Here is a 21,562-nt window from a genome sequence, read left to right on the forward strand (position 1 = left end):
AATGCTTAATTTCTTTATCACTTTTCAAACTGCTTTACAGATTTTTTTTAACCTCAGTTTCAGTGAACACATATCAATGTATATTTTACATAAATTCGTCGCTGAAATGAAATGCAATGCCTCGTTTTGTTCAGAAGTCATATTTAAAATAGGTATTTCTGATGCATCAAACCTCAAAGGCTGAGACGATAAAGCATTCATCAGTTCCAAATCTTTTAAAACTATCCCACCTTTGCATGTTTCTCTATTCATTTAAGCAGCAGCATGTGGCAGGAGCAGCATCTCCAGACGTCTGTCATATGAGACATGACTGCGCGTCACCGCTATTTTGGACACTTTGGATGGAGTGCAGGAGGATGCGCACGAGGACGCGCCAGATCTATACTTGATAGTGGAATAAATATATGTCTCAGACCAAAGTCTAACTGTTTAAGAAGGATATCGCATTAAGTTTATCATGGCTGTTCCTCAGAGTGGCTCAAACGTAACGCGTAATTACACGAATCAGTTCGTGCAGCCGCCGTGGCGTGTCGCGATCTGGTCGGTCGCGTACAGCTCCGTGCTCGCGGTCGCCGTGTTCGGAAACCTCATCGTTATTTGGATCATTTTGGCTCATAAACGGATGCGCACCGTTACCAATTATTTCTTGCTCAACCTGGCGTTCTCCGACGCCTCGATGGCCGCCTTCAACACGCTCATCAACTTCATTTACGCCACGCACGGAGAGTGGTACTTTGGAGAGGTCTACTGCAAGTTCCACAACTTCTTTCCCGTGACCGCCGTGTTTGCCAGCATTTACTCCATGACAGCGATTGCAGTCGACAGGTAAGACTGTTTATGATCAGTTATAGCATTCTGATCATACAGTATTTTAAAAGTGATGCCATATAAGAACCATTTTTGTTTCCCTAAAGAACATTTCAATGAAAACAAGAGTTCTTGAAAGAACCATTTTATTTCTCAGTGTAAAGAACATTTTTCCACTATAAAGAACCTTTTGTGGAATAGAAAGGTTCTACAGATGTTAAAGGTTCTACATGGAACCATCGATGCCAATAAAGAACCGTTATTTTTAAGGGTGTAGAGCAAAATTAAAATGTCTATGCATTTTCCAGACTGCTCTTTATGCTCTTCTTATGTTTATTCAGGTCTCTTCTGAACTTAAGAAAAAATAATCTGAGAACTATTGAATACTGTATTCAGGTCCAGTTAATCTATAAAATCTGTATTAAAATGTGTGTGGGAGAGAGATTGAGAAAATGTTATGAGTGCAACAAAAATGGAAACATAAGGCTTGAAAATGCTTTTAAAAGTCAAAGTGAGCTTTTTAGTAGATACAATTATTTTTCAAATCTATGCATTATTATATAAATAATCAATATATCGTTCACAATACTGTATTTTTTAGCTGTTTGGTATTTCGTATGAATACTGTATATAAAAGGTATGAACCGGCCTCTGTAAAATGCTTTACAAAATGGTAATTAAATCAGTTACATTAAGTGCTATTGTGGCAAGGAGTTTACAATGATTGGATATTGAATCTTTAGCACTAGGAACTATGACAACCCAACCTCACTCTAAAAAATGCTGGGTTAAAAGCAACCCAAGTTGGGTTGAAAATAGACAAACCCAGTGACTGGGTTGTTTTAACCCAGCAGTTGGGTTAAATGTTTGGACAACCTGCTGGACAGTTTTATTTAACCCAACTACTGTTTAAAAAATACTATATGGCTGGCTAAAAATGAACCCAAAATCAGACACATAATTACTAGAGGAAACAATAATAATCAAAAGGTGAACCTTTATTAATAAGCAATTTAATAAATGTTTATTTCCAGCATACTTTGGGTTAATTTTAAGCAAACAATACAGCAATTTTTACACAATAGTTGAGTTAAATAAAACAGGTTGGGCAATCATTTAACCCAGCCGCTGGGTTAAAACAACCTAATTGGCGGGTTTGTCCATTTTCAACCCAACTTGGGTCGTTTTTAACCCATGCAGTGTTTTTTAGAGTGCTATCTGGCTCGTGCGTTTTACCTGACATCACCCTTCTTTTTGTGAGAGTTTTTTAAAAAGGAATTCATATCAAGTAATCATTAAAGTCTAGAAAAGTCATGGGAAGAAGGTGTGAGAACCCTATGGATTAGTGATGAAAAACTGGCCTGCAAAGAGAGGCTCTTAAGGACAACCAGTGAAGGCTTCTTTCTTTCTCTTCCAGTTGTATATTTACAGAATTATGCAGATTACAGCGATACAATAATGTACATATCCTTGTGCAAGCAACATTCATAGCACCCAGTTAGTCATGAATGCATCTAATGAGATGAGATCTTTGATACTGATCTGCATGATCCAGGGCATAGGGGGGCTTTTCCTTCATTAAAAGATTACAAGCTCAGTCTGTGGCTGTGTAGGAGCCAGAGAACATCAGTTCATCTTAACTCTACGTAATCTTTCAGCACGCGCAAATGTGTTCATGTCCATATGCTGGCTCAATGTTTTGTACCTATTATCAAAAGGTTATTCTTTTTTAGGTTAAAGGTTATTCAAGAAAAAGGGAAAGTTATTTTGATTAAAGATTATGAGGCATGTGAATTAAAAAAAATAATGATGTGCACAGATAAATCATTGAAAATAAATACTGCAATGTTCCATAAAAAATAAGAATTGCCCATTTTTATTTCATGGTGTCTTTAAGGCAAGAAACCACAGGTGAAAAGGGTGAAATATATGTTCCAAGATGATTAATTATATTCAGAATTGCAAAAATAATTACAAGTTATTTCACAGTTATATTTATTTATGCAAATAATGGATTATATGATAAAACATGCATTTATTTGCATACATTTCCAGGACAGAAATCTTGGATAAAGCCTGGTTCAAAATTCTTGTTTCATTTTGTTGACATATTAGAATTGGATTTTGCATATCTCTTTTTGAAGAATTGAAGTACAGTCTTTACGGTGGCATGTACTGTATAAAGGTCTCAGGTCTGTAATTTTCACAACTTTCAGCTTTTAACTGTTTAATGGAGTTTGACCACTTTTGATTTTTTTTTTTCGAAAAAAGACGTTTTGTCAGTTGAACAATCAGTATGTTAAACAACCAGTGTTGGGAAAATTACTTTTAAAAGTAATCCTCTACAATATTGCGTTGCTCCCTAAAAAAGTAACTAATTGCAGTACTTTTGATGAAAAGTAATGCGTTACATTATTTTTGCGTCACTTTTTCTCACCTGGGCTGGGCATGCTTGTTTGCTTTTTAATAACAACAAAAAAGTTCTATTTTTTGGCAAAAGTTAAGGCCCTTTCACACCAAACGTGAAATGAAGAAGCCTCAGGCTGAGGGAAAAGCATATTCACTCCTGAACAGTAGAGGGTGCAGCTCAAACAAACCTTTTAGCTGTGCTGCCATTCTGGATCGCAGAAGAATAGGATACAGGAGAAGGAAGTTCAACACTATTATTTCTAAATCTAATCTAAAGTAATTTTTGCTTATTAGTATGGTTGAATTAGATCATTGAAGGTCAGCAGCAAAGACATTAAAAACTTGCATTACTTATTTGAAAAAGTAACAGATATTTTGTTGTAAATTGAAAAAGTAACGTGTTACTTTACTAGTTACTTGAAAAAGTAATCTGATTACATAACTCAAGTTACTTGTAATGAGTTACCCCCAACACTGTTAAACAATCCATTAAATGTACTGTATTCTATCAACATGGCGCTACCCTGACTAACGTCTATAAATCAGAAAATACTGTCAACAGCCAGAAAAAAACACCATGTTTTTCTTTGTGCAGGTACATGGCCATTATTCACCCTCTGAAGCCTCGCCTGTCAGCCACCGCTACTAAAGTGGTGATTCTCTGTATTTGGGCCCTGGCGGTGATTTTGGCTTTCCCGCTGTGTTTCTACTCTACCACGAGAACTATGCCTCGCAGAACCGTCTGCTACGTTGCCTGGCCGAGACCTGCTGAGGATTCGTTTATGTAAGAGATTTATTTGTTCCAAACTAAAGTTTCCAATCAGTCACTAATGAGGTGGATTTCACTCAGCCTTAGAATCGCATGTGTTGACAGCAACACGATGATTTGGCATTGCCTGATTGGCTTTTCTTCTGCTTGATTGTAATTTCTGTACAGCCTTCACTTCTCAAGCCCTGCTTCCACTCCTCAAATATTGGTAATGCTCTTCCTGGCTTTACACTTCCTCCTATCTTTACACAAAGTGCCATCTGCCAGTGAGGCGAGAAACACTGAAAACCAAACACATTACCTATTTACCAGTGGCCAAATGGTGTGTGAGAAGTGTAAACAGTCATTCTGACTCACAATCTAAATTTGTTGTCTAAATATCCAACCCGAGCATTAGGTACTTGGTTTTATCATTTGGTGATCATAACAGCCACTTGTTTTTCACAACGGCTTCCTCTCCTCTCACCTGTGCAGGTATCATATCATAGTAACGGTGCTGGTGTACATGCTGCCCCTAGTGGTGATGGGTATTACCTACACTATAGTCGGGGTGACACTTTGGGGAGGAGAAATTCCTGGAGATTCATCGGACAATTATGTTGGACAACTGCGTGCTAAAAGGAAGGTAAGCGGACGTAAAATTTGTCCCACGGTTTTGGGGTCTTGGCAACCCCTCTTAGCAACGTAAACTGTTTGTTCTCAATTGATATTGTTCATTGAAGCTTACTGTATTATGTAGAAGAGTATTGTGAGAAAGAGACTAAGTTTATTACCTGCATTCAGATTTAGCATTTTCCTTCAGGTCAGTCCTATGTTCATAATAAAAAATATGTTTAAAGGTGCCCTCGAATGAAAAATTGAATTTATCTTGGCATAGTTAAATAACAAGAGTTCAGTACATGGAAATGACATACAGTGAGTCTCAAACTCCATTGTTTCCTCCTTCTTATGTAAATCTCATTTGTTTAAAAGACCTCCGAAGAACAGGCAAATCTCATCATAACACCGTCTGTTACGTAACAGTTGGGGTGTACGCCCCCAATATTTGCATATGCCAGCCCATGTTCCCAACATTATGAAAGGCATTAGACAAGGGCAGCCAGTATTAATGTCTGGATCTGTGCACAGCTGAATCAACAGACTAGGTAAGCAAGCAAGGACAATAGCGAAAAATGGCAGATGGAGCAATAATAACTGACATGATCCATGATATCATGATATTTTTAGTGATATTTGTAAATTGTCTTTCTAAATGTTTTGTTAGCATGTTGCTAATGTACTGTTAAATGTGGTTAAAGTTAACATCGTTTCTTACGGAGACAAGAGCCGTCGCTATTTTCATTATTAAACACTTGCAGTCTGTATAATTCATAAACACAACTTCATTCTTTATAAATCTCTCCAACAGTGTAGCATTAGCCGTTAGCCATGGAGCACAGCCTCAAATTCATTCAGAATCAAATGTAAACAATATAACAGTATACAATACTCACATAATCCGACGCATGCATGACGAACACTTTGTAAAGATCGATTTGAGGGTTATTTTAGCTGTGTAAACTTTGTTTATGCACTGTTCAAGGCAAGCGCGAGCTCCGTGGGCGTGGAGCACGAGAATTAAAGGGCCAGTAGCCCTGGATCGGCTCATTTATAATGATGCCCCAAAATAGGCAGTTAAAAAAATGAATTAAAAAAAATCTATGTGGTATTTTGAGCTAAAACTTCACAGACACATTCATTTTTAAAAAAAGTTCTAGGTCACCTTTAAATGTCTGCTTCAATATCTTGTCCTTTTAACAGTTAAGGGGTTTTCCTGTGACTAACAGCGCTAGTCAAAGCATTTATCAGTTGTGTCTTGCTCACAACAATTCAGTCTTTTCAATGTAAAAGTCTATTTTACTGACTGACACACTCATAAAGACAGTCTTTGCCGCCCTCTAATGGCGTAATAATGTAACTTCAGTTGCTGTTCTCGGTCAGGGGCATTTTTTTCCGGCGGAAGGAAAGCTTTTAGTGAAAGTTCACTTCATGAAAGTTGCATTGATACATATTTTTGGCTTTAATATTTATATTGTGTGGTAACCGTTTTATAAAAGCAATAAGGTACTCGGAGCTAGTGCTGTATCATGAATAAGTCACGGCTGAAGAGGTTGCAGGCACTCCACTTCACGTCGTGCCTAACAACGCCCTTCACCTGTGACTTATTCACGATACAGGACAGCCTCTCGTACCTTATTGCTTACTTAAAAGTGTCTAATGTGAGTTTGAATATCATTTTGTATGTCTTTTATAGCTGTACTGAAGGCAACAAATTAATCTCAGATCGTCAAAATAAATACAAATAAACAAGAATGTTCAAACTGTCGACTCATTGTGAACAGACAAGTGTATTCTATGACAAAAATTGTTTAATAATGTTAAAATGATGTAATATTCATGAATTTGATTATGTACTTATCCATTTTGTTGCGCGTGCTTGCAGATAGAGACGTGCATAGAGCATAGGCGGGGTGGGATATATTTTCTCTTTTTGTCAAAAAACGTAATTCAATTCACCGATAATTCATTTCCATGCATCCCTAATAATGAGAGTTAGTATGCCATATAGTTGCAATGTTACTATAGTATGTCTAATGTGGACTATTGTAATAAAGTGTAACCAAAATGAGTTTTAAGTCTTTAAAATTCATTCAAAGTGAAAGTATTTGTCAGATCGGTGAAGAAAGTTACGCTACACTGCATGTAAAAACCGAATGATTTCTCTCTCATATAATCTCTCTGTCCTCAGTATGACTGTCAGAATGAGGTGACTAAAGGACAGTGTTAAAGAAATGAATCCATGCATTTGTAAATCATAGAAATTAATCTATGTATTTATTGTTACCTGTACTGAGGGTATGTACTGTATTGTTATATCTATTAGAAATTTTTCCACAGATTAAGGTCATGTCTGGTTTATCTCGCCGGTCAGCTCTGAGCTTTTTGTGAGCCGCAGCTTTCAGGCACACGCTTGCACATGTGGAACAATGATAGGTCCCTCTCAGGGATGAATCTAGGACAATTCATCTCATATTGTGCTAAAATGGTTCATATTAATGACTGTGATCTTCCTATGTAATCCAGTACTTTTGTTTTTGATGCAGAGATTACCGAAACATTTCAAATATAACCCTAGGATTATGCTGGCTTAAAGCACTTGTGTTCTCACCTTTACAAAACCTCACTTCCCGAATCCCATTCATTCTTGCGAAGAACGTGCTGATTGGCTGGAATTAAATGGAAAGGATTCCAGAAGGTTTCGCAGGGCGTGTGAACACTTTCTCAGAGTCTTGATGGGGAAAAAGTGGATGAATAGAATTTTTTTTTAACCAAGTCTTGATAAACCAAGCAAAATTGCAGAAAGTGGGGACAAATGGAGAAAAAGATTTGAGTGACCTGAAGGTGGGTAGATGATGACAGAATTTTCTATATAAAGAAAATAATCTGCAGAAGGTGCGACTCACAAATTTGCAGATATGATAAATGCATTAGTTATTACAAAAAGTTAGATCTAATCCAGGGTACTCTGTATTTTTAGCTTTCCCTTTGCAAAATGTCATGAATGCTGTCGTAACAGGGTGAGAAAATCGGCATGGCGTCACCACAGTGAGTTAGTAATAATTAGCTGTAGGCTCCTGACAGGTCATGTTCACCTGCCCTCCTAAAAAAAAACATTGCGCTTTCACACTGATTGAAGACCATTTACGCTTCCCTTGAAAACTTTAGCTAAACCTGTGTCAAACTGGCATAAAAAGGGCAGGTTCTCTGACACTTCTGCCATCGTATCTGCTGGTAGGGTTACGTCATACCTAACCTTTCTCTGCTTTGTGTAACTGTCAATCAGCAATTATTCGCAAGGCTCCACTGCGTCCCGTTACTCATTAAACTACAATAGGCTCTCTTCAGGGTACAAGACTCTTGTCGCCTCTTTACAGTCAAGGTGCAAATGAAAGTGTTCATTGACTGATGATGGACGGCATTTCTTTGTCTTTTCCAACAGGTCCGTGTCAAATTATGCACAAATTAATGAGACTTTGTGAGTGGCTTTTCATACTAAATTGAGCAGAGGACCTTGGATCTTGGAGAATGAAGGATGGTTGTATGTTAACATTACCAATGGAGGTGCCAGTTTATTTAGTTTTTAAAAACAAAGCGGAAAGATATGAACTACAGGCAAGGGCAAGTGTTTGATGCAGTCCAAACCTTCAGCCATAGCCTGAGATCTTTGTTCTCCATTGTGTTGTTTAGTCTCAGCCTCAGACGTCAAACTCACACTGTTAATTGATCATCTGATGCTTATTACACACCAGTCGTCAAGCAAATCCAAAAAATCCTAATTTGACTGGCTAGTACTATGATATCTCTGACTATAGTCCACCTGAAAACAAAGTTTAGTTTATCTGGTTGATACAATGAGCTCTAATCACTGAATTTGTTAAAGCCATCAAATCTTTGAAAGATATTAGCATTAGCAAATAAATTAGATATGGTATATTCTGCTTTCTGAATGATACTACTAGTCAAAGGTTTAGGGTCCTTCCAGTTTAACAAAAGTGACAGTAAAGATATTTACAGTGTTACTCAAAAAAGTATCTCAGTTTCCACAAACATATTAAGCAGCACAATTATTTTCAACATTGATAATAATCAGAAATGTTTCTTGAGCAGCAAATCTCACCTTATGTTTTTAGTAGTGGAAATTTAGCTAGCTATAACAACTAGCTAATTCAACAAATGCTAATTGATAACATTAGCATAGCATAGAAATTGCTGAAAGAGTATGACAATATAGAACATTTATGAAATACCTGTTTCTCAAACTAAGCCCATGCTCCACTCGTCACCATGATGGTAAACTCTTAAAAACCCCACATAACAGAAACTCTTCTAAATTAGCATGGCTAAACATTAAACACTATTAAATCCCCCACTTAAAGGGTTAGTTCACCTGAAAAATGAAAATTCTGTCATTAATTACTCACCCTCATGCCGTTCCACACCCGTAAGACCTTCGTTCATCTTCAGAACACAACTTAAGATATTTTTGTTGAAATCTGATAACTCAGTGAGGCCTGCATAGGGACCAATGACATTTCCTCTCTCAAGATCCATAAAGGTACTAAAAACATATTTAAATCGGTTCATGTGAGTACAGTGGTTCAATATTAATATTATAAAGCGACGAGAATATTTTTGGTGCGAAAAAAAAAAAAAAACAACTTAAATAGTGATGGCCGATTTCAAAACATTTCTCCGATTCTCCCTTTGGAGTGTCATGGAAAAGTATGCTGGGAAATAGAAATCCTAGCCCAGTTTCAGGTAAATTTATGTTTGTCTAATTTAAAAGAAATGGGTATATAAAACTCAAAATAATGAAACAATTTAGATTACTTAAAATGTTTCAGTTTCGTGAACTCAAAAGAAAAAGAAAGTTCTAAACACTCATGGAAGTTAATTTGATTGAACTAAATGTTTTAAAGGGTTAGTTCAACCAAAAATGAAAATTCTGTCATTTATTACTCACCCTCATGTCGTTCCACATCTGTAAGACCTGCGTTCATCTTCGGAACACAAATTAAGATATTTTTGATGAAATCTTTTGTTTCAAATCTTTTGTTTCAAATCAGTGGTTCGGAGCACCAAAGTCACGTGATTTCATTTACGCGATCCGAACCAAAGCTTCGATTCGAAGCTTCATGAAACAGTGTTTTGAAATCGGCCATCACTAGATATGGTTGAAAAGTACCTTTCTGGATCTTGAGAGGTTCAGTGACATTGCTGGCAATAGAGACCTCACTGAGAAATCTGATTTCATCAAAAATATCTTAATTTGTTTTCTGAAGATGAACGAAGGTCTTTCGGGTTTGGATGAGTAATAGATGACAGAATTTTCATTTTTGGGTGAACTATAACCCTTTAAGTTGAGTTTTCTCTACTCAAACCAATTAATAATTTTGAGCGTTAGGGTTTACAGTGTTGAAACTCATAAACATTAAAATAAGTTACCTCAAACTTTTGAACGATAGTGCATATGCAGACAACACTACTGAGCAAATAGATTTTCAATATCATAAACGGTGCTTTAAAAAAAACCAAACAGAGGCTGGTCACTTCACATTTTGGTCAGACACTCTCTTCCTGCATAAAAAGTGTGTACTTTATAATGTGCTGCAGCGAGGGCCAGATGCTGCTAGACAGAAGTCCGGCTGTGCGAGATGTGAGGCTGTTTAGTATAACAAGAACGAATGACCCCTGGACACCAGAACAATATGTTCCTTTCTGAAAACCTGATGCCAGTGACATCAAATCAAAGCGCAAAAAATGCCCTTTGGTGGCATTTTCATTAGAAATATGCAATTATGTACTACTTTTCGGCACACTGCAATTTCCTCTTCTTTCGTAATAAAAATTGAGCTTGACTCATGCCTGATGACCGGTGAAAAAGCTTTCAGTTTGGAGCCAAATCACTAGCAGTCACATTTCTTCTAGTCATTCATTATCTGTTTTCAGGTTTGAGTTTTGTTCACTGAACAATGGCAGCAGATGGCTTTGAGTCGGCAGATGGAGTTCTTACATGAGCTGAGCCGTGGCTTTCCCTGATGCCGTTTTGTTCCAGGACGCAAGAAGCCAAAAAAAAAACTTGTTTTGCTTGCATATGCTTCATGTTGAGACTTTAGATAATCATTTCCTCTCTCTCCTTAGGTGGTGAAGATGATGATTGTGGTGGTGGTGACCTTTGCCCTCTGCTGGTTGCCCTATCACATCTATTTTATTGTGACGGGCTTAAACAAGCGCTTGAACAAGTGGAAGTCCATCCAGCAGGTCTATCTGTCTGTGCTGTGGTTGGCCATGAGCTCCACCATGTACAACCCCATTATTTACTGCTGTCTGAATGGCAGGTAATGAAACACTCATATACATATATACAGTCAGGGTGTAAAATTAACTGTTTGTCATATCTGCCAATGGAGAAAACTGAGAAATATATATATATATATATATATATATATATATATATATATATCAGAGGTTGCGTTAGACTTTAACATTGTCCGTCATTTTGACGGACAGGGTCGTAAAAATTCCATCATAATCTATTACTACCCGTCATTTTAATTTTCATATTTTAATTATAATAACACATTTAATTGCTATTTTTGTTCACAAATACAAGCAATTTAATGTGTTATTATAGCATTTGAACAAAAATAAAAGCAATTAAATGTGTTATTATAATTAAAATATGAAAATTAAAATGACGGGTAATTCACACGTGAAATTTCTCTGTACTGTACTATAGGCTACGATGGTAGCCATTAAAGAAAACGTAGTTTCATATTTATGTTTAAATAGTCCTATGTTATATTTTAAATTCATCTATTTGATTATGAATAGTGAACAGCATGAGTAAGATGCATCATAAGATGCGCAATATATCGGGAGACATGGAGTGGGTCAGACATGATTTTAAACACTTCATTACGTTTTATTTTGTAGAAAGCCTTTCTTTAAAGTGAATTTCGTTTTGTAAAAATTGTATCTTAATTTTAATCAATGTTTCATTAACCAATTGCCTGGATGTAATAAATAAGAAGCAAATATAGCAGACAATATAATCATGACATGGAGGCGCGGGCGCGATGAACTGGAACGCGTCAGCTAAATGAACCGAAACTCAGCGGCTGCTTGCCTCACAGACATGAGAAATATATCTACAGAAAGGTTTAAATACCTACTTCAACGAAAACGAATTAATTCAAAACGAAAAGAAATAGGCTACTCTGATTATGTAGTCTAAACCAAATGAAGTGCATTCTCTCTCTAGCGCATCCATGAGGAGATGATGAGAGTCAATATCAACTTCATCTTTGCAGCCGACACTGATTCAGAAAACATTACTTTATTAATAAACAATTAAAATGTCTCCTTGCTGTTTTGCGCATTCATGAGACCAATATCGATTCGTAAATCACAGTCGATCTCTTGGTAGGCTATATGCTGTTTTCAGTTGATGATTAAACAGTACATTGTGCGCCTCCCATCCAATAAATCGCAATAGGCTTAACGCTTTGTGTTGCTTTTGATATGGAACAAAAGTCTCAGATTTCAAATTCTGTCCATTTCATTGAGAAATTCAAGCAATAAATACCGTTTTGGTGCTCTTTAATGTGGCGTGATAGAGAGTTGTAGCTTCCGTTATCAGTATCAAATGCATAGCAAAAGATTCATGTCAGTTTTATTTTTGTTCTGGATCCAGTGCTCTGCTGCTACATTGGAGCGCACTCGCCACCAACTGGACAGGGGTGGAAATTACAGTTACAACTTACAGTAGATCACCCTCAGTGTAATCTGTCACCGTGACGGACGGCCTTCAGATTTTTCCGTCATTGATAAAAAAATTCCGTCAATGACGGAAAATTTTCGGTTAACGCGACCTCTGATATATATATATATATATATATATATATGGCCTCACATTTGACTCTAAAATACTTTGGTGTACAGAGGAGTTCCAGGTGAACTCAATGACTGTGAGATGCCCAGGTCCTGTGCCTGCAAAACAAGCCCAAAGGCCTTGTGTTAACACACACCTGAAGGCTCTAGACCACCAAACTGCCAAATCTTCACCTTTTATAGAGGTGATCACTCTTGCTGATGATCAATTAATCAAAGACATTTGATTATCAGTGCCTGACTGAAACTAACCCTCTTAATTCCTATGGAAACAGTAAGGGTGTCCTTAGTTTGTCACACATGGCTTCTCCATTTTGGCCTAGTTTTTGTTAAATAAATAATGTCTTGTTGTTCATCTGAGGTTGTATTTAAAGGGATAGTTCACCCAAAAATGAAAATTTGATGTTTATCTGCTTACCCCCAGCGCATCCAAGATGTAGGTGACTTTGTTTCTTCAGTAGAACACAAATGATGATTTTTAACTCCAACCGCTGCCGTCTGTCAGTCAAATAATTCGAGTGAATGGGAACTTCTACTATAAGAGTAAATAAAACATGCACAGACAAATCCAAATTAAACCCTGCGGCTCGGGACGACACATTGATGTCCCAAGACACGAAACGATCGGTTTGTGTGAGAAACCGAACAGTATTTATATCATTTTTTAACTCTAAAAAAAACACTATTTCCAACTGCGTTCAGCGCTCGTTACTGAGGTCTGATCGCACTCTGACAGCGGCAGTGATGTCTGGCGCTTATACTTCAATGAGTGTGACATTATATATATTATATATATATACACACACACACACACACACACACACACACACACACACACACACACACACACACACAGAGGGGTTGGACAAAGCTGATTTTAGACCACAATAATTTATTAGTATGGTGTAGAGCCTCCTTTGTGGCCAGTACATTATCATTTTGTCTTGGGAATGACAGATACAAGTCAGTCAGAGGGATTTTGAGCTGTTCCTGTTCCAGATCAGTGGTTAGGTCATTATGTGATGCTGGTTGAGGAAAACGTTTTCTGACTTGCTCCTCCAAAATACCTCAAAGTGGCTCAAAAATTTTTATATCTGGTGACTGGGCAGGCCATGGGAGAGAGTTCAACTTCACTTTCATGTTCATCAAACCATTCTGTCTTTCTGTGTGTATTGGTGCATTATCACAGAACCCCCTTCAGGGTACAGTGTTTGAACCATTAGGGCACATGGTCCTCCAGAATGGTTCAGTAGTCCTTGCCAGTGACGCGCCCTTAAAGCACAGTAGGGAATGCCATGATATTGTGGCCCAAACATCACTGATCCACCTCTTCGCTTCAGTCTGGTCACCAACAATTTGTCCTCTTTTGAACTCTGATATGTTTTCCATTATGTTGTGTGTATTGCAATATTTTATGTACAGCTGTGCTATTGCTCTGCTTATTCTTATTATATATAGACCCCATATATATATATATATATATATATATATGTGTGTGAAACCTCCAACGCTATTGGCCAGTGTTTCAGTTTCATTGGCCAATCCCTGCATATATGTTTATATATATATATACATACATACATACATACATACATAATTAATTTAGATGCTGAAAATATTATGAAGTAATTATAATGTTTTTATTATTATTAATGGAATTCATTTCAATGAAAAAATCTTTTTTTTCCAAACCTCCAGGTTTAGGGCCGGCTTCAAAAGGGCCTTCAGGTGGTGTCCCTTCATCCATGTCTCAAGCTACGATGAGCTAGAGCTCCGTCCCACCCGTCTCCATCCACGTAACCAGAGCAGCATGTGCACCCTGTCTCGGATCGACACCAGCGTCCACGGCGACGACCCCCGCCGCAGCAACCGAAAGAGCACCAAGTCCCAGTGTCAGGTCGAGGTCAAAGACGAAAACACGGCAGCTACTAAACTCTGTCTTCACAGAGAGCCAATGTTTGCCAGCGAGCAGCTCAGCTGAAGGGCCCGACGTGCATCTGATCGTGCTCCATTACAGTCATACTTTTAATAAAACATGTAAAATAAATGATACATTTCTGAGCATGCATTGAGAGACCAAATACCCTCAAATCTTCAGTGTGATGAAGTAATACTGCCTCCAAGTGGAGAATTTTGAACGTTTTCAGTGTAGTCTAGCTTACTACTGCATGCTGCCTAGTATATACTGCATACTGCCTTCTATTTTTTTTTTAAACAGAACATTAGTACTCAATATGCAATGATAAACATAAAAAGTAATATACTACACTAATAGTTCATGACCTCATCACATTGTATGATCATCCTGGAAATAAAGCTGTTATTTGCTAAATATGATGCTGAAAAAATGATGCTTCTGAGTAGAAATGAAGAGTCAAAGCAAGCATACCTAGCTCAGTGCTCTGTTGTGAATTGCACATTTTGATCTTAATATTACATGCATATAGAAATGTAATATTGTGCATACTGAAGATAGGCAGCACAGTCCAGACTGACTTCAAAAGTGTAACTGAATGTAAAACATAACATATTCTGAGCCAACAAACTTTGAGCCAGGTTGTATGATGAAGCAGATGAAGCAATGTCAGAAAATAAGTTATTTGTGAATTTCATAAAACCATTGGTGCACAAAACTGTTTCATGAATAAGATCCAATGAATGTAAATAACAGACAATAACTTGACTATACAGTTTATTTTTGTGTCTTGTTCACGTTTGATATAGTAGCCTATATATGTGCTATATTTATGATGTTGTGTTTACACCACTGATAATGTGCTTATGATTTGTATTGTAAATAATGTGCAAAGTAAACTTTTTTATCAGTAATTAAAAAATCACAGTATAGTCCTAAAAAATTAATATAGTAAAACTGCTGTCACGTTTAAATACATTGATGATGTTTTTTTCAGCTTTTACGCCTGCTTTGTTGTAATGATTTGATCTCAACTAAAGCTAATGTGTGCAAAACGAATAATGTTGGTATGATCGCATTGTTTGATGTTGAGTGTGAACAACAAAGATTTATTAAAGTGAACAACAGAAATTATGACGACATTCTTTATTATAATAAACAATATTTTACTTGTTCAGAACTGAAATATCATGATGGCTGATTTGAAGCTTCAGCCAACAAACTCTACGAGACAAAATGGTAAGATAGTCATTGTTAAGTAGAAATAAATTTATTTGCAGTATGAACAATAAGTGTGTTATCTGTAGATCTTTAATTTGGGCTCATGCATTGCTCGTGTCTGGTTGCTGGACCATGCTGCTATATTGGATGATGATCACTAACCTTGGTGTTGGTGAAGTCACGTGTAATTCCGAGCCATTTTCTTTAGAAAATCAGGTGTGAAATGACTACAATCGAGTATTGAACTATTTTGAAAACTACAACATGAACGAAAGCAAGTGCAATGCACATTCATTTTTTAATGCACTTGACTACATAACGCATGGTGATTTTTATCATGTCGTTAGCCTCATAGCATAATTGCCTAAGTATCATTTGAAAATGAATGACTTAGGCAATTATGCTATGAGGCTAACGATGTGTAGGTCACGTGCAACCACTAGATGGAGCCATTGCTTATAGTTTTAGTATAAGGGGAGGAATCCGTGCTGGTGAAAGCCAATTGAAGGTTAAAAAAAACAAAACATTTCAGGACACATTGTTCCCACCGAAGCTTATATCTAGAAATTGTATATGTTCAGTTTTGAAGGAAATGTCTGTATATTTCTGTAAACTCTAAAAACAATCCGCGACAGATAAGAAATTCAAAGTTATTTTGTCTTTTTTTTCTCCAAGAGGAGAATTTGAAGGAGAGAATTGTTTAGCATTAAAAAGCTATTTTTAAATAGGCTATAGGAATAACAGAAATGCATAATGTTAGACTTTTGCAACATTTATTATTCTCATATCTCCTTGTTAGTATGATGCAGTCTCTTTCACATGACTTCCTGTTTATTACATCCTTTACTCAGAATATCTCCCTTCCTATTCCCTGTTGACCACAGCCCAGCTATTGACGTGTGTGCCGGTAAAGACAGGAAGAACGACCCTCACTGCAACTGGGCACAGAGAAAAAAAAAAAAAAAAAAAAAAAAAATTATGCATGTTCTGTATGTAGACTATGTTATGTGTATTAACCATACTTATGTATGTATAATAGCCATACTTTACATAAGGAAACATTAAAACTATCCTTGAAAGCAAAAAAAATCTAATTTTTGTTTGGTCAGTCACAAATGCCACACTTGTCTTTGCAGTAAAACCCTTCATTGAAGATTTGGAGGTTATCTGCTGTAGGTAAAGTGGAAGCTACCAAGTCTGGGGTGACCGTCTCTCACGTGTGCACACACACGATCTGTATCATCCAAACACAGATCACTTAGCGTCACACTCCCTTTACACAGCTCTCTGCTCACACAGACCGTCTGAAAGGGTATCGATTCATGAGTTATTCTGGTCTCATCTCACTCACCTCCGAGGTCTCCCCAAGGTCAGTAGTAATGTTCTGATGAGTCAACAGCTCCCTCTTCATTCAACAACAATGCCAGGTCAAATATTGCCAGACGTGATCACATAATCTTAGGACATCATGTTCGTTTTGTGAAAACACGTTATAAAGAATATATAATAATATCCAATGCTCTTATGTGAATAATAAAAAAATAAAAAAGGTATAATGGCGTCTTTTTTTCTCAGAATTGCGTGATAGAAAATCGCACTTGCGAGTTAGTAAAGGATTAGTTCACTTTCAAATTAAAATTTCCTGATAATTTACTCACCCCCATGTCATCCAAGATGTTCATGTCTTTCTTTCGTCAGTCGAAAAGAAATTAAGGTTTTTGATGAAAACATTCCAGGATTTTTCTCCATATAGTGGACTTCAATGCTAAGTGTATTACTGCCCTCCACAGGTTAAAGTTTGAACTAATTGTTATATACTTGCACTAGCATATTGTATATGACAATTTAGTTCAAACTTTGACCTGTGGAGGGCAGTAATACACTTAGCAGAGTCTACAATGCTGGAATTCAAATAGAGAAGAAGAAGAGAGCTAGTTCAAGATGAGCATTTATTGTTAAAACGTATAAAATATTTTAGAAAATGAGCGATGGTTTCTCTAGATAAGACACTTATTTCTCGTATGGGATCGCTGTAAACTGTAATTTTGACCTTCAACCGTTTGGGCTCCATTGAAGTCCACTATATGGAGAAAAATCCTGGAATGTTTTCATCAAAAACCTTAATTTCTTTTCGACTGAAGAAAGAAAGACATGAGCATCTTGGATGACATGGGGGTGAGTAAATTATCAGGAAATTTTAATTTGAAAGTGAACTAATCCTTTAAGTCTGAGATTTTTTGCGAGATATACCCCGGTTTCACAGACAAGGCTTAAGCTAGTTTGAGCTGTTCTAACTGAAAGCAACTTGTACTGACATATCTTAAAATATTTATCAAGATGTACACAAGTAGCCTAATGTTTTTTTTCAGGAACAGTAGCCTAATCCTGGCTTAGGCTAAGCCCTGTCGATAAAACCAGGCCATAAAGTTGCAATTGGGTGTTATAAAGTCAGAATTGCGAGATACAAAAAGTCAGTATTTTTTCCTCAGAATTTGACTTTATAATGTGCCATATCAAGTTTATATCTCACAATTCTGAGAAAAGCAGTCAGAATCACAATTGTGAGTTTATAACGCGCGATTGTTAGTTTATAACTCGCAATTCTGACTTTATTTCTCACAATTGTGATTTTATAGCCTATCTCACAATTCTGACATTAGCAATTACAAGTAAAAAAGTCAGAATTGTGAGATAAAAAGTCACAATTACCTTTTTTATTTTTTATTTAGTGGCAGAAACAAGCTTCCATAGAATACTGCATTCTGTTTCTGTGCTTCACAATGTTACATATTCATTTATTCAGATCATTTATAGGACAAAAAAAGCTTGAATATGGGCTTTATTTGAGGATTTTATGTTATTATTACAGTAAACACTGTAATTTCTGTACAAGTTCAAAAAAAGGTAAATAAAAACCAAATATACAGACACCTTTGAATCTGACCAGGCTCATCCCTATATAATTGTCTCTTGATCACCAACTACATATTTCACAGTTGAATATATAATAATTATTGTTTTCAATAAGTTAAGCCCTAAGAGAACCGCATCTGTGACAGAATTGAGAAAAACTGTAATGAGACAATAGCTGGCATGAATCACAAAAAGCCTTTGTGAAAACCCATATTACATCTCAGCTGGAGTTTGGCAAACCCATGGGAGACTCTCAGATTTACAGTCCGATCAGCCCAAAACTGAACTTCTATGAGATCTAATCTAATAGAGCATATGACTGTAGAAACATTCATGCAATAGTGCTGACAGGATCATGCTTTGGGAATTTTCCCTGTGGAAACAAGAGGGATAGAAGAAAAAAAAAGTACAAAACGTACTGACAAGAAACCTCCCTGAAGAGAAGCTTCGGTCTTCGCGAGCACATTTTTATTCAGCTCACAACAGGACAATAACCAGAGAACAGTCACAGTCCTAAACCCAAAAAGATGAATCTCCTGGAAAGACCCAATCCAAGTCCAGACTGTAATTCAACCGAGCGTCTGTGGAATGACATAAAAATTGCAGCTCACATTCAGTTCCCATTCATTCTGATGGAGCTTGAGAAATGCTGGTTGGGTGTTGGGTGGACTGGACAAAAATTCCAATGTCAAGATGTGCAATGCTGATAAAGACTTGCGCAAGGAAAATTAAACTACTGGCAAAGGTGGTCCTACAAACTCATGGGACTGCCAGGATATTGCATACAGAGCGGTTGCAACCTTTTAAGACTATTTACCACATGTTAAATGCTAGTATCACTATGTTTGACTTAAATGTAAAACCCACACAAACAGATGGTGAACTTTGTGGCATCACAAAAACATGTACACGAGGGAATCAAAGGTTCAAGAGAGAATGTATGTTCAGCAATGTTTATCTGGTTTGAGCAATACGCAAACTGACATAAAGTTGATGAGATTCACGTGAAGTGATGCTTACACATAGATTTCATGGAAAAATGTCACGTGGAAGTTTGGAAACCACACATATATGAACCATGAGTTTCCCAAAATGCCAGGTGATATATATATATATATATATCGGATAATCATATGACAAACAATCCATCGTACAAGATTTAGTTTGTTTATATTTGCCAATTAAACACATAAAGGCACCATAAAATTGTGAGTTTTGTGGCTTTTAGCTTGTGGCTTTTAGTTCTTGTTTAATGAATGCTTCAAAGTTCAGAAAGAATTGCATGAATAATAGCCCATTATTTTGGTACAGGATAATATTCTTATTAATAAATCAAAAGGAATGCAGACGACTGCTAATAAGCCTTACTGTATCTCTCTCTATAAACAATAAGTTGGCAGCAGTTGTTTTTTGCATGCGGTCAGCACTTTTTCATCCCTGTCGAGGGGCCCTAAACCACACCTCCTGCTTCAAAAAAAGGCACTGAAAAAGCCGAGCAGGACAATCACATGTTTGGATGACAGGGTGTTCTCCACAGCTGTTTTCCCTATGAATGTCCCTCTCTGTCTGACACCAGCTGAGGCTTTCAGCACAGAGGCGAGGCCTGAAGAGAGGGCACACATGTCACATACAGACTAACTTCTAGCTGAAGTCACTGTTTTGAAGTCACTTTCTGTTATCATTTTAATGAAATATGGTGCAGTTATAAGAGGGAATGTGCTGTTATGAGCCAAAATGAAAGGTTTGCAAGTGGAAAAATAAAAAGTAACCACCGCCAGGTTGTTTTGCATAATAGTACTCATAATAGTAATTTGTATTGGTATAAAATACACGCATAGTAAAAGTATATAAAGGCCAGATTAATGCTGCCTTCACTTGCTCTCGGAATTATCGTAAATATGAGTTTCTTAGGTAGAAATTGGACATGAACGCCCTCCCATTTCGAAACTTGAATGCGATGAGCTCATATTCACGAATTCAGAAGTGGGAATTATCACATTTTCGAGAGCACGTGAAGGCAGCATAAGGTACGGTACCATGAAATATGAGATAAATCATCAGTCATTCTCATTATTTATTTGGCTTTATTTTACCCTGTTACTTTATTTTATCAAAAGCACAAGCACTTTAATAGCAAACTATTTTACGAAGGGGTTTAAGGGTACGTTTACACAACACTACTAAAAACTGAAGTTTTTCCTTTGCGTTTTTTGCATACAGATGACAATATTGTCAAAAGGATCCCGTTCGCTTGGATCTGCAAAAATGTCTAAAAACGCTGTATTATTCATGCCAGGCCAGTAGTTGGCTACTCGTCTATAGACTGGACACATAATAAGCATGCATGTGATGTCACTCAAAGGTGCTAAAGAGGATGTTTTGTTTTATACATTTTTGCAATATTACTTGCAACTGTCTTTACTGACTGATAAAAGACTATTTATTAGGTGCACTGAAAGGAATAATATTAATAAACATCATCTGTGCACGAGGTAGGGCCTTAAAAACATCAGCCAATCGTTTACGCGATCATCGCGTAAACGATTGGCCCTCTGGCTTGTCAATCACTGCCATTACGCTCCTTGTGCGAGACGTTCGCGGCTGCGCGCTCCAGTAACTTTCCACACTCCACAGGCGCCGCATGCAATGTTTTTGTCAGGAGACAGGAGTAACAACTGCAGATTATGAGTTACCTGCGGTGAGTCTGACATAATGAATCCACTAACACGACACAGCAAATGCCGGTGGTAAACACTCGTGTTCCAATACTCATGTATGAGTTTTGGGAGGCGTTCCCTCGAAATGAGCTGTGAAGGAGGGGGGTTGTTCTTATGCATGCGCTCATTTCAAAAACTCACTAACAGTCTTTGGTTTCTCAGTCGACGAAAAGATCCTCTGTAGCACCTTCAATTCAAGTTTTTGTAGTTTACATGGAGACGATAACGGTATCGTTTTCAAAAATGTGCACTTTGAAACATGTTTTCAAAATTTGCATTTTCAGGCACCCAAAATGCTGTTGTTGTGTCAATGAATGG

General features: G+C 37.0%; 1 protein-coding gene across 1 annotated transcript; it reads left to right on the forward strand.

Annotated features, from left to right (window-relative positions):
• The first annotated feature begins 261 nt into the window (after window positions 1-261).
• Window positions 262-14,687, forward strand: tacr3l (tachykinin receptor 3-like). The gene is made up of 5 exons (XM_048196136.1): window positions 262-825; window positions 3,812-4,000; window positions 4,460-4,610; window positions 10,727-10,923; window positions 14,177-14,687. Exons 1-5 carry the CDS (start codon window positions 458-460, stop codon window positions 14,457-14,459), a joined length of 1,188 nt encoding a protein of 395 aa, XP_048052093.1. The 5' UTR covers window positions 262-457; the 3' UTR covers window positions 14,460-14,687.
• Window positions 14,688-21,562: the final 6,875 nt, after the last annotated feature.

The sequence above is a fragment of the Megalobrama amblycephala genome, linkage group LG7 (assembly GCF_018812025.1).
Source record: "Megalobrama amblycephala isolate DHTTF-2021 linkage group LG7, ASM1881202v1, whole genome shotgun sequence".
In the NCBI taxonomy this organism is placed as follows: domain Eukaryota; kingdom Metazoa; phylum Chordata; class Actinopteri; order Cypriniformes; family Xenocyprididae; genus Megalobrama; species Megalobrama amblycephala.